This window comes from Sinohyriopsis cumingii, chromosome 16, assembly GCF_028554795.1.
Source record: "Sinohyriopsis cumingii isolate HCF-2022 chromosome 16, ASM2855479v2, whole genome shotgun sequence".
In the NCBI taxonomy this organism is placed as follows: Eukaryota; Metazoa; Mollusca; class Bivalvia; order Unionida; family Unionidae; genus Sinohyriopsis; species Sinohyriopsis cumingii.
This window is the reverse complement of record NC_142976.1, coordinates 23,456,035-23,471,649: the sequence shown is the minus strand read 5'-3', so window position 1 is coordinate 23,471,649 and position 15,615 is coordinate 23,456,035. Positions and strand designations below refer to the sequence as shown.

Sequence of the window (15,615 nt, the reverse complement as noted above, 5' to 3'; positions counted from 1 at the left end):
TGTAGAGATATTTAACCAGTGAATAAAGGTCTGATGGAATAAATGAAATTAGCATAGAATGAGCTATGGCACAGATTTCAAACTGCTAAAGTGTATCACATCATATAAGTTAAAAAATTATAGAATAGGACTGGGTGCTGTCAATAGTTTCCCTTCTTTACTAACAAATACATGTACCTGTGGCTGCAGCAGTCTTTTGCATCTGCAGGAAGTAAAATGAGATAGATTCAACCTTATTCACATGCCTGGATTTGTTCTATATGAAATTTTCTTTTGCAAGAGGAAACTGCATTATTTCTTCTGTTTTGAATATAACACTGTAACGTCTTCCACATGTAACTAATCATGTTGTACAAAACAAAGGAAGTTAAATGGAGCCACCATTAAATGACCTAAAAAGTTGGATAAAACTAAATGCAACCAACAGGTAGTCTGTTCGAAAGAACTGTTATCTTCTCATAAATGGGCACTGCATATAAAAATATATGATAACTATATGTCTATCTGTAGTCTGAATACTGGAAATAGGAATAGAATGGCAACCTACATGAAAGGGAACCACCTACCTTCCAAGGATGGAAAGACCATCAAGTTCATATGTGTATCGAAATGTATCGTATCGCAGGCTGCGTATCGTGAATCATATCAATATGAGGCACAGGTGTATCATTTCACCCCTACTTTTAACACATTATTGCCACATTAATGCCAAGAAATGGAAGCCTTTCCCAAAGACACATCAAGGCAGATGACCCTATCTGGCATGGGCAAGCACTGAACCTGCAACACATGATAATGAATCCAATACTCTACCAACTGAGCTACTGCAGCTCTCTGATAGTGTTATAATAAGAAAGCACCGTACATTCACATTTAACATTAGATATAAAAAATTTAAAATATTAAAAATATCTGACAGAAGTGAAGAAATACTCACCTACAACCGACAGAGTATGAAGTTTAAAACTGCTGCCGTAGAAAACCACAAAGCAAAGGTTTTTGTCATGCCTCCGACTATCTTCCTGCCACCTGTCAAAGTCCTTGGATGACTTGCCTGGTCTGATTTCTTTTACTGACCGCAAATTTACTAGAAAGAGATGACAACTTATTAAAGCATATCTAGACAAGATGGAATTGGTTTAGTGTAATCAAAACTACTTTAAAGTCACTTCCATTAAACAGCCACCTGTCTTAAACAGCCACTTTTCTAGAGTTCATTTCAGACTGCACCACTGACCATTATATTTAAACTTCTGCACACGAAAGCTGCCTCCAACAGTACAGAATACTTTATTATCCTGATCTGCTGATGCATGATGCTACAGCAGATCAGGATCTTTGTTGTTTACAGTTTGACTCGACTTATAAGGGAGTATATATGGTATACAAGTCCAAGTCTGTATTTTCAAATCCTGCAAGTAAATGAACATCCAGCTTAACCAGTATTAAACATGAACATTTCAAAGACAACCATTTTATTTGTAAGGGATGGTCAGGATAATATAACACACAAATATATATGATCATAAACTTGAGGGAACATAGTAACAAATTTTTACTCAAATAAAGATAATATCAGAGAAAAATTTCTGTATTTATAAATGAAATGGTAGCGCAGAAAAGAGCTATTTTGTTTCCCCTTTCCAAATATAATGGCTGTGCCCTAGCCTAATTTGTATTATCAGTTGGTAAATGTATGACAACATTAGGCTACAGGTTAAACAGTACATCTCAAGGTAATGGGATGCATTCCAAAACTTAGTTTTACATTTTGGAAATATGCATGTGCATTTTGCTGAATTAAGACACTTCTGGGAGATTTAAAAGTAAATTGTGGAAGAGTTTAGCACTGGAAAACTAAGCACTTGCAAAAATATGCAAGATTCCAAAATCTCAACTTGCATTTTTCACATTTAACTTACATTCTTGCAAGAGTTAAATTCAAGCCTTGTGACGTGCCTTTAAACCCTATGCATACAAAAAGTGCTCCCTCATGATAATGTTACCTATGAGAGATTTAGAGTATATTGCCTAATAGTCAGAAAGCCTTATAATGAAGTACATTATGTGTATAATTGTATATGCATGGCTGCCTGCAATAAGATATCATTGTTTCTCATCAATATGCATGAACCTGCTTGACCAATAACAGGGATTTAATTTTTTTTAATATAAAACTCAGTTTGTCCTGGGCTAGCTGAGTAAAAAAAGTTGAAATATGGGACATTTGTTTTCTGTTTATGATGGCACCTTAATACCATTTGCTTACAATATTTCATATATATATATATATATATATATATATATATATATATATATATATATATATATATATATATATATATATATATATATGTATATATACTACAAGTAGGCAGACATGCAGCTGGCAAAGGGTCATAATGCAAATATAGTTGTAAGAGAAAAATCAGACACACGCATATATATCAACAAATACATGTATTTGCTAAAAAAAAAAAAAGTTTTGAAAAATTTCTAGATTTTAAAGTGATAGAGAGAAAATGAGAGATATGTTTATGTAAAGACCTTCAACTCAAAATTACACAATGAATAAGATTATTAAAGCAGGAATGCTTTTTAATCTACCAAGATGGAAATTTTCTAGTACTTTTCACAGAATGATACTGGTTATTTTTTCTTGAAAACAGATTCATAGAGCTGGAAGCTACATCAAGTTTTGTTTTGGCCTAGTTAAGATGGTAGACAAGTCTCATCAATAGTATCAATATTCAATAATAATGCAAGCTAAACTATTTACATTCATAACATAAGGATTTGTAAACACTTTTCATTCATTTACTTTACAATTATCTTTTAGTCACCTTGAAATCGGTGACATGCATCAAAATATTTGACAAGCTTACTTTTGGGATTGCGAATACTTTTTAAAATATCTATTTAACTGTTTGCCACAGATTAACCACATATTAGTCTCCTGTATTTATCACGTAAATGACTGAAAATAAAAACAATATGCAGGTGCCACAGTTCTGGTACAGTGATCATGCTTTGAACAAAATCTTCTTTGTGGTTAATTATTAGAGACAAGTGCCTTTTACTTCCAAACATACATGATACATAAATTTCATAAATTATATTATTAGTGACCGACACCTCACCTTAAAATCAGTGACATACGATATTTGACAAGCTGATTGTTACAAGTCTGCAAGATCAAGAACTGGGCTAGATGAGGACCTAAAAGTCCACAAATCCCAGCCACATCTATTTACAAGATCAAGAACTGGGCTAGGTGAGGACCTGAAAGTCCACAAATCCCAGCCACATGTATTTACAAGATCAAGAACTGAGCTAGGTGAGGACCTGAAAGTCCACAAATCCCAGCCACATGTATTTACAAGATCAAGAACTGTGCTAGGTGAGGACCTGAAGCTATGTTAAAAATCCAAATCACACACACACACTCTTTTCAGTCAATATACAGTCACTTCCACTGACGAATAAGAGCTTACTTCAATCGCTCAGTGATATAGTTTTTTTTATATCAGAACCTTATTCTTGACAGCCATGAGTGAAAATAAAGCATGTCAGAAAAGATGACTAAAATGGGACATAAGAACATATCTGGCTTATAACAAGAATGTGTAATAAGGAAGGGCCTTGTAACCAAAAATGTGTTATAACGAAGAAACTTATAACAAGAACTCCATTATAATGAAGGGCCTTACAATAAGAACTGTTATATTGAAGGGCCTTATAACAATAATGAAGAAACTAATAACAAACTGCATTATAATAAAGCTTTAAAACAAGAATTTAAAATGAAGGACATTATAATAAGAACTGTTATAATGAAGGGCCTTATAACAAAAACTTACGAGGGACCTTATAACAATACCTATCATAATGTAGCACCTTATAACAGGAAATGTGTTATAATAATGGACCTTACAAAAAGAACTGTCTTATAATTGAAGGGCCTTCTCACAAGAAGTCATAATGAAGGGCCCTATAATAACGGGCCTTATCACAAGAACTGTCATAATGAAGGGCCTTTTCACAAGAATTGTCTTATAATGAAGGACCTTTTCACAAGAACTGTCATAATTGAAGGGCCTTATCACAAGAAGTCATAATGAAGAGCCTTATAAGAACTGTCTTATAATGAAGTGCCTTATCACAAGAACTGTCTTCTAATGAAGGGCTTTTTCACAAGAACTGTCTTATATGAAGGGCCTTATAACAAGAACTGTCTTATAATGAAGGGCTTTTTCACAAGAACTGTCTTATAATGAAGGGCCTTATCACAAGAACTGTCTTATAATGAAGGACTTTTTCACAAGAACTGTCTTATAATGAAGGGCCTTATACCAAGAACTGTCTTCTAATGAAGGGCTTTTTCACAAGAACTGTCTTATAATGAAGGGCCTTATAACAAGAACTGTCTTATAATGAAGGGCTTTTTCACAAGAACTGTCTTATAATGAATGGCCTTCTAGTGAGTGCTGTACTTGTTAAGCAAGTTGTCAAGTAGTGCCACAGATTAATTTACACACTTAATATTGACAATGTGAATACTGAGTAGACTTTTGGTTATCATCTCCCCAATAGGAAACAAGCTAATCTTAAAACCAAAGCAGGAAGTTTCATTGATATAGACATACATGTATCTGTATTTACTGTAAAGAGATCCCTTTGTACAAATGATATATACATTAAGAAACTGGAAACAGTCCCTACTGTTTACTTTAAATATACTGTTGTTGTGGGGTTTAATGCTATTTTTCAGCACATGATAGAATAAATGGTGGAGGAAGAACCCGGGAAGATGGCAGTGATCCACAATGGTGAGCACTTTAGACCACTCGGACACCCGGGGGCCCTAAATATACTGTAGATTGGAAATTAAAATAAAGGCTTGGAATGATTGGGAATTAAGATAAAGACATAACATGAATCTATGACTCTTCAAATGAAGAAAAGAAACAAAAATAGCTTTTGCTAAATTGTACCATAGTGATAAAACCAGAATCCATGAGGCTCTTGTTTCCATCAGGCATATAAGACAAGTACATTAGTGATGATGCACACATGTATTTAGCCACCCATAATTAACAAGTTGGCAGAATCAATCTTTTAAAGCAGTATCTCCTTCAGATATGTACATCCTATATACATAAACTCTGTTTAACCTCAAAAAGGAAATTAGAGCCAATCTTAAACCAAAACAATCATATTAACTAAATGCATGTTTACAACCTGGGAAAACTGAGTGTCAATTGGTTGTTATGGGTCGACTGCCATTTTTCAATAAATGATAATATGGTGGCCAGTATATTTAGTGCAAGAAGAACCTAGAAAGAACCACAAACTCATGGGAAGCTACTGACAAGCTTTGTCACATACCAATGTAAGAACAAAGTATTGACCCTAATCTGCTAGTAAGGCTGTATCATTTACATGCGTAAATGGCTGCCATATATAATCACTTGTAAGAAGTGTCTAACTTCAAACAGCAAAGACCCAGATCTGCCATCGCATAATTCACTGGCAGATCTGGGTCTGTGCAGTTAGGAGTAATCATTAAAACAAACAATATAGACCCTTATCTGCAGGTGCATTAAACTAAGGAAGATCAAAATATTTGTTGTTTGCAGTTGGATTTGACTTATAAGCGAGTATATATGGTAAATTAAGTTTCATTATAAAATTAGCAAACATGTAAATAAATATGCATGAGGCTGTCACTAATGCCGGAACTAACTGCTCCAATTATATTACATATTTCCACATGTCTGTTTTAAGATAACTGTTTACTAGAAGTTTTATGCTAATTATTTTCTTAAAGTACGTATCTATGATTTTCACACTGAATGCAAAACCATTTTCAAAAAAGCACAAGTTGAATAGAACTAGTATAGTGTGCATTATACAACAGTACACATCCGATTCATTTACTGATTATGATACAAATTTCCTTAAACTACAGTATTTACATTTAATCAATGTTTCTTTAACAGAACCTTTGGTTCTTTATAGTTTACTTCAAAGAAACACCATTTCAAGTTTGTAATCCACTGCAGAGTTGCTTTTGCAGATCGTACAAAAACATCCAATGCATACATCATACAAAAACATCCAATGCATACATCGTACAAAAACATCCAATGCATACATCGTACAAAACATCCAACACATACATATCCAGGCAGTAAATCCAGTTCCAGTTTTACCGTATATCTCATACATACATGTAACAGTAGGATATAACATCGCTAAAGTTCAAGGGATATTTGACTGAAACTGTCAGATATATTCAACAAAGACATGTCATAAAAACTGTCATATATTCAATAAAGACATGACTTACAAAATGTCAGATATATTCAAAAGACATGACTTACAAACTGTCAGATATATTCAATAAAGACTTCTTACAAACTGTCAGATATATTCAATAAAGACATCTTACAAACTGTCAGATATATTCAATAAAGACATCTTACAAACTGTCAGATATACTCAATAAAGACATGTCTTACAAACTGTCAGATATATTCAATAAAGACGTCTTACAAACTCAGATATATTCAAAAAAGACGTCTTACAAACTGTCAGATATACTCAGTAAAGACATGTCTTACAAACTGTCAGATATACTCAATAAAGACATGTCTTACAAACTGTCAGATATATTCAATAAAGACGTCTTACAAACTGTCAGATATATTCAATAAAGACATGTCTTACAAACTGTCAGATATACTCAATAAAGACATATCTTACAAAGTGTCAGATATATTCAATAAAGACATCTTACAAACTGTCAGATATACTCAACAAACACATGTCTTACAAACTGTCAGATATACTCAATAAAGACATGTCTTAGAAACTGTCAGATATATTCAACAAATATACGACTTACAAAATGTCAGATATATTCAACAAAAAACATGTATTACAAAGTGAATCATGCCATGGTAGGTAAAGGAGCTACAGCAAATGAAACATGAGATATGACATGCAGAATAAAATAGCTGTCTGCTGTTCAGTAAGCCAGGAATACCAGGCAGGGGCAATAGTTGAGTTTCTAATCATTTCAATTAAACAGCATATTTTCAGTTACTGTAAACTGTGCATGTTCACACATTCTGGTAAATGTTGCAACCTTATCTACTGGTGCAATATGAGACAATAGATGTGTGTCAATTCTGTTCACCTTATGAGACAGCAGATTTGGGTGTATGCTATTCACATTATGAGACTGCAGATCAGGATATATGCTGTTCACATTATGAGACAGCAGATTTGGGTCTACGCTGTTCACATTATGATACAGATCTGGGTCAATTCTGTTCAAAGTTGTGTGTCAGCAGATCTGGGTCTATGCTCTTCACAAGGTTAAGCAATGTTAAAGACAAGTGGGTGCACATAACAGGTAAATTTCAATCAACAAAACCTCAAGTTTGCACAATTGACATAGGAGTTCAGTGCATGTATTCATTGATCTTCAGATTTCACTGTTGAAATTAAGCTGGAGATACATGTACAGTTTAGTTTCAGTTTCACAATGGCTGTGGCAAAAATACGTTGACATGTGGCTGCAATCCATCCAGGCATGCTGGAGTGTGCAATGTACCCACACCCTCCTCCTCAACATGATTAACATAAAATTTTAAAACTGCAATAGCATAAAATAGTCTACTAGTTACACAACCTCTTTGTGGATACACAGACAAATATTAGCAATGTAAAACAATTTCAACATTATAGTACTTGGTACTTTTTGTGTCAATGGAATGATTATTTATGCCTGCAATTATGTTTCAATGTACAAGATTCCTGCCAAAAACATACACATGAACAGAGCCTCTCTTGGAATATATTTCTTTGCACCATGAAATTCACCAAAGTTTAAAATTTCTTTTCAGCCAAAGGAGCCATTATATACCACGATGCAGGGACTTAAATATATGCATAATATTATATTGGCCCTATTTTTAATCTAAATAAACATGACAATAAAACAGTTTTAATTTGTTTTTATTATACAAAGCACAGGAATAGTTATCAATAAATATATCAATACCATTATATAAACGTGAAGTTCAATGTAGAGCATATGAAAAACGAGAATGAATAAGACTGTTTCTTTATAACTGATAATACAAAATACTGCTTAGTCTTTATGAACAATGTCACTGACACTTCATCAACATCCCCCGACCATTTTTAAATGCCTTCCTGACATCAAAATTCTCAATACTGGGCCCATCAATAGAAATTCTCATTAAATTTTTCAGAGTAGATATACCTAAAGAATTTTGCAAGTTTGTTTTTATCAGATTCTGGCGACTGAACCCCCTCTCTCAGTCTTTAGTAGAAATATGGGCAACTAGTAACCTGGTAGCTGCCTCAGATGCAGCTGGATATAAATCTTTCTTTTTCAGAGCTAGATTCGCCTCATTCTTTGTACTTGATACAGACTTGTTTTATAAAGTAAATTTTTAAGTTTATATTGATATAAGCAACCTTGGCCCTTTTCAGTCGACAACTGGCATCCATGTAGTGGCATCCTGTGTTACTCAGTTAAGTTCAGACCACAAAAACATGTTATCTAAGTAAATAATCCTTAAAACTCTAAGCAATTCTAAGTGCGTCTCACACTCACAGTTTGCAATAAACATAAATTAGCAACACATGCAGATTACACCAAATCCTTTTGGCGAACTGTTGAACAACAGATTGTATCCTGCGGTCATTCCTTATTTCCTTAAAATCACTTAATTGTTTCTCAAAACCGACTGACAGCTTGCAGTTAGCTGCAATCATGTTCAAATAACATCTTATTCATCATCTACCAACATGGTACTAATTGTATGGAAAAATGGGAAACAGCCTGGAAATAGGTGAACATAAAATAGAGTATATATGGGTTTGGGTGGCAAGGATTGGTTAATAATGAAAGTTATTTTGTAGGAAAAAGAATCTTTTGAAAGCTTATCCTAGTTGTAACTGAAAAAAATAGACATTGTTTTCTTGATGGAATTTCAGTCCTTAAAAAGTCTTGAGCTTAGAACACTCACTACTGAAATTAGCACCTGACTCTTTTGTGCAGAACTGAGAGTACTTGTTTCAAACACAAAAATCCAGAAACTGCCATGGCTCGTATCCTTTTCTCTACATAGAAGCTGACATCCTGGATTCATCTATACTGATAAATAATGGTTTTTATCATATGCACGCAGAAATTTTAAGTTAATGAATTTTTAATATCAAGCACACCACACATAGGTTTACTAAAGGAACTGAATTACCGTAGTACCGTGAGTCCTCTAGACAGATACAGCAACACGGTGACTCCACATATGCAAGTGCAATTACCTTTGCAATAAATGCAGTCACATGGTTCTATGTGGATAACAAGCAAACTTAATACATTTTGTAATACAGAGTGACCTACAGTGGGATATTAAACACATATTCAGATATATCAACTGTTGCCAAGACGGGGGAGGGGGTACAGTGTGTAGATTTGATTATGTTAGGTGAAGTGTTTTGCACATTGATTGATACCGGTGTAATCTCATATACATGTATAAAGTTTATACAATTTACCATTTATAGAGTAATTACGGTAAGCAATATGATATTTCCTAGTTGTGTTTTGAAACATAATGCTTCAGATATGATCACTTAGGTCTCTTCCACCAATGCTTAATGGTAATGACCTCTCACAACTTTGCATTCCACTAATTTCTTTCAGTAAATGTTTTGAAAATTCTTATTTTGTATTTTAATGGACATATGTCTATCTTATATTAGCTTTAAATTATATGTCATGGGGAGGGGGGGCTTGAAGGTAATTTCTGTCATTTAAATCTCCTTTTCTGTAATAATACATGTACATATAGATGGTGACCTTGACCTTTTACTTATTAATTACATAATATGACATGGATGGTAATATATTTCAGTATTAAATTGAAGAGAGATAAATGGTGATATTAAAAGGTGACTCTTATTAGACAGGTTTTTTTCAAATATTTTTTTCTTATTTTCCTAAATAAAGCTCAAATATTTAAATGTCGTCTGAAATTCACCATTGCTACATAGGTGAACATGAACTTGCAATATAATTTAATATTCAATTATGTAACCTTTGACAAGCAGAACTACGCACATTGCTTACTTATGCATCCCTAGGTCTGTCAAGAAAACCACTCCGGTGGCCTAGTGGTTAGAGTGTCTGCCTCGGATGTAGGAGGTCGCGGATTCGAACCTTGGCCAAGTCATACAAAAGACTTATAAAAATGGTACTAACAGCTGCCTCACTTAGCGCTCAGCATTAAAAGGTTAGTGTTAGGAATGGTCGACCTGGTGTCAGAATAATGTGACTGGGTGGGACATCATGTTACATGTCTGCGGCATGACGCCCCAGTGCTAGACATCACTATAAACTGCCAAACTGCAGACATCATAGCGATATGACTGAAAAATTGTTAAAGCTATGTTAAAACTCCAAATCACATACACACACACAAGTTAAGTCCACCTTTGAGTTTAAGCAGTCAAATAAAAACCTTGATTATTGTACTAAATTTGAAAACATTTAAGATTGACCTTGACCTAAGATGTAGGTAGGATGTACACATACTCCAAAGCAACAGTTACAAGAAGCTTTCATAAAGTCAGACACAACAATAAAGTTATATAAAGGTCCTGTCATTTCTGAAAATAAAAACTTGTTTTAAAGCTTCCTTCTCTGCTGGTACCATGTACATTAAAGTTGTATTTAATTCCAAAACAACTTTTTATTCATCCATAGCCAATTAGCATAGTAGTTTTAATACTTAAATGTCTGAATACAGAATTCTGAATATAGAATTTTATGTTGTTTTGTTCTGAAATTATTGGCAAAATTAATCACAGGCTTGCCACAATAGTCACTTTGTTTTTCTGGGGGCCTTCAACATTTTTTAAAAAAAATTTTATTAAATTTCCTACCACACATGGAAGTGAATTCCATATTTTAACTTGACCATTTCAATTTTCATTTCTCATATCTTAAGCATGTTATATATTTACAGGTAGTATCCCATTCATGTTTTGTTTCTTTTATAAATGGGTTATCTGCAACTGGATGAGTGCTTGCCTGTTTCAAAATTAACTTGTCCATGCAATGAACATTACAAATTTTGGCAGTTTAAGAAAAAAGAGAGCTTAAACGTAAACTGCCTTTGACTTCTTTGAAAATCTATATCATCTATACTCGTTTATGAGTCCAAATGCAAACTGCACAGACCTAGATCTGCCATTGCATAATGTGCTGGCAGATCTGGGTCTGTACAGTTTGTAAACAGTAATCAGTAGAAAAAACAGCATAGACCCTGATGTGTAGGTACATTATGCCCAGCAGATCAAGGTCTCTGTGTACAAGACTAATGGATTTCACCAATTTCCCAATCAAGAACTCCAGGATTTCCTTGAATACCATTTTATAAGTCCCAGCCTTAAATATTACAAGTCACTGAATGTTCATATGTAAATATACAATGAGGTAAAGTTCTTAGGAACTAGTAAATAATTAAATTCCTGTTTTGATTGTGCAGAGAAGTAAAGATTTCTGATTGTGCAGTGAAGATTCTTGAAACTCCATTAAAGATCATTGTATCAGACTTCTTGACAACAACAAAATTTGTACAGTAGATCCTTGAATGAATCAGGATGCACAAGCATATCTCTCCCATACAGAGTTTACTTGACAAATATATGATACACTTCTTCAGATGGCACGTATATACACAAATCACTGTGTGTAACCACTGTAAATGGCATGCACACACAACTCACTCTGCATAAACACTTTATATGGCATGCATACACAAATCACTGTGCAAAACCACTTTAGATGGCATACACACAAATCACTATATAACCACTTTATATGGTATGCACAAATTACTGTGTATAACCACTTTAGATGGCATACACACAAATCACTATACATCACTTCATATGGTATGCATACACAAATCACTGTGTGTAACTGTTTTAGATGGCATATACACAAATCACTGTAAATAACCACTTTAGATATGAAAAATACAACACTAGCAGCTGTCAAGCCAAAGTTTCCAATAATTCAAATGTAATTACCATGTAGCCAGGCAACATCCATTAGCATGAAATATTTACTAAATGTCCCTAATACTAATATATGAAAATCTTCAAAATTAAAAATTAAAATTTCATAAAGACAGTCAATGTTTTTGAGGCATGGCAAACTTTTTAAAACATCTTCAAGGAAATTGTTCAGTAACCATGATTTCTAAATGCAATGTTTCAGCTGTGTTTTGAGATTGGATAAAAATTATCTTACTGCTTATTCTAAAAAAATACACTGAACCATGACAGTATCAACTGACTGATGGAACAATATATTTAAAATGCATGTATATTCTACTCCAGTTTGAAAGTTAAGAGGATAAAAGCAGTTCAATGTTTAAGTTTTGTGCATTTAATTAGCAAGCTTATCAACATCAAGAAAATCTAAGAGTATTAGCAGCAACACTCAAGTAACTATATTTGCACATGGCCTTTTGGGTATATTTATCACACTAAGTAATTAAATTTGTAAACAGCTACTGACGAGTGATTAATCCTTTTAAAACACCTTGCTAACTGGGAGGAAATAAGTTTTATCCCAGATGCATATTATTCGGTTTCTTTTTGCATATAGGCAGAATTCTGGGAAATAACTATGCTACCCTCACAAAATGGGATTACCACAAGAAATTCTGGGGCATACAAGCACTCCTCGACAGCCACTGCTAGACTAATAACCCTTTTCTAAAGAAACACAAAATACGCTGACGCAAACTTGTACCCATGAGGTATCATCAAAAGACTGAGAGTTAAATATTCTTTTCACACTTGTTTTTCCTTCTTTAACTTTGAATCCTAGCTACTTAAAGCTATGGATTCTACTAATATTTCAACACTAGTCCTACATCATAAGATGTCGACCAATGATTTGCATGATGCCAGTACAAGTAGTCTCATGCATGCTGCATAACATGTTCTAAAGTCAGTCAAAATCAGAGTCTGAGGTCAAATTTTCAAGAATAAATTGCCTAGTTGGCAATCCATATTGACACTACTGCAGATTAGAATATCTTGACTAGTTCACAACCCATACCGACACTACTGCACATAAAAGAATATCTTGCCTCATTGGCAATCCATGTTGACACTAGAATATCTTGACTATTTTGCAACCCATACTGACACAACTGCACAGACTAGAATCTAATTGCTTTGATAATATAATACTTACTGTGACAGATTTTGTTTGTTTCTGAAGTCAGCTAAACAAACTATTAAAATATCGCTGATCACATCTGACCATATGTGATGAGACCTATTCATTCCATTAAAGAAAATCTACAAGCTAAATGACTCTGTAATTCCTGAGTTACCACTGCTCTTCACCATATAAAATGGCACACAACATACTGTTCAAACAAAAAGACATCAATGTCCCACCCACTTGTGCAAATCTGGGTCAATGCCTTACATTGTAGGACAAGCAACAACCACATTTACTTTGTTTCAATCCCTGGAAGCACTTTAATATGAAACCTACACCTTACTGGTGACAATGACAAAACACACAAAAGTTCTATGAACAATAAATAATTACTGATACTCATTATTATGTGCTTTCTGCTGAACTCAAAACCCTGCAAAGTTACCCATTCATTAAATATCAAAAGAGTAAAGCACACAACCATATAAAATCCTGCACATAGCTAGTTTGTGGAATTTAAATCATAATCAACATGCACATATCAGTGAAGTGAGAAGCCGGTTGCAACTATGTTGCACATAATGCGCAAAAAATAATCTAATGTTGCGATTAACAAACTGGATATATAAACGAGAAAGCCTTGCTACTAAACGACAGTGCAAGAGAGACAAATGTGTGGGATGTAATTTCTAAGGTAACTTTTATTACCAGCACTGATTTCCACTTCAAACCTTTTCGTCAATGGTAATTTGACATCAATGACAATAAATTGAAACCATCTGACACTTAAACCTGTTTATCATTATCTTTCTAGTAAAACTGCAGAGGAAATTCACATCTTATACACGCAAGCAATTATTGTATATCGTTGTTTTAAGATACCCACTAGCTCCTTCTGGTCGAGCCCCGGACTTAATCCAAACGAGTTGGCTGGATTCCAGCTTCACTTTCAGGGTCCGTCTTTCCGGCTTTTTCCTGCAGAAGAAAATTGTGACCACCAAACCCCTCTCCAAGCTCATTAACACATCCAACATCTCATTGTTGGGTAATCCATTGTAAACGACAGGGGCGGCCATTTTTGACGATTTTTGTCCGGCTACAAATCGCCTTTTTGCCCAAATTTCTGAAGAGATCAAAATCCTCTTGCTAATTTACATTTTGCAGCAATTTCTGTCACGTTCCGTGGTGAGATGTTGATGCATTGCCTTAGCTGTTCAGTTCACTACTAGGTTTCATGTTTGTCAATCCATGTGATCAGCTGTGCAATATCAAAAGACAATTTTCTTCCGGGGTAAATTCTTCGTGCACGAGGTCGAAAAATTAAGTTATCTTAAGGGGGGTAACTCTTGACAACAGAGTTAAACAAGAAGAAAGAAAAACTTCGAGCACTTGCTATAGTCTATTTCTTAAAATATATGATTAAAGAAATTTATTTTTTTTAAAAAAAAAAAGCAAGCAAGTTACAACTTATGTAGTAGCATCATTACCAGAATAATAATAATAATAATAATAATAATAATAATAATAATAATAATAATAATTATTATTATTATTATTATTATTATTATTATTATTATTATTATTATTGAGGGAAGAACTTATAAATAAGGAATATGTAGAAGGTAACTGAAACTATATAAAAAAATATTTATTAGTATTAACAATATGGTAAAATGCTTGGTTTTTCGGACGGCCAATCACCGCGAAGTCTGCTAAAAGTTGGTGTTTTTACTGTCGTAGTGCTGCTGTGGAAGTAAAGAGTAATGTAGTTTGGCCGGTCGAGCACACCACCTTCACCGAAGAAGCTGATAAACAGTGTGTGTGTGTGTGTGTGTGTGTGATATTTGGATTTTTAACGTAGCTTTAACAATTTTTCAGTCATATCGCTACGATGTCTGCAATGTGGCAGTTTATAGTGATGTCTAGCACTGGGGCATCATGCCACAGACATGTAGCATGATGTCCCACCCAGTCACATTATCCTGACACCAGGCCGACCAGTCCTAAGACTAACCTCTTAATTGCTAAGCGCCAAGCGAGGCAGCTGTTAGTACCATTTTTGTAAGTCTTTGGTATTACACGGCCGGGGTTCGAACCCACGACCTCCCGCTTCCTAGGAGGACGCTCTAATCACTAGGCCACCTCATCTGTCTTCCGATAAACAGACATTTTACTCCATTGAAAGACTTCCTGAGATTTGGAAATAATAGTTAGTGTTACAACTGCAATGCATCCGTTGTATCATATCACTACTTTTGGAGCACTCATCTGACCAACAAGTAGATCTCAGCTTTTTTTTTTTTTGTCTGACAGTAATG

The 15,615-nt window shown here is 34.2% G+C and overlaps 1 protein-coding gene across 5 annotated transcripts in view; it reads right to left on the bottom strand.

The window, feature by feature from the left end:
- LOC149780075 (1-phosphatidylinositol 4,5-bisphosphate phosphodiesterase gamma-1-like) overlaps positions 1 to 14,607 on the bottom strand; it is a 209,858-nt gene extending 195,251 nt beyond the window's left edge. For all 5 annotated transcript variants that reach the window (XM_089936833.1, XM_089936830.1, XM_089936832.1 and 2 more), the window contains exons 1-2: positions 14,184 to 14,607; positions 938 to 1,087 (exon numbers count right to left, since the gene is read on the bottom strand). In XM_089936833.1, coding sequence (XP_089792959.1) covers positions 938 to 1,087; positions 14,184 to 14,373 — 340 coding nt within the window. In that variant the 5' untranslated portion in view covers positions 14,374 to 14,607. The remainder of the gene's footprint in view (positions 1 to 937; positions 1,088 to 14,183) is intronic.
- Between the last annotated feature and the right edge of the window lie 1,008 nt (positions 14,608 to 15,615).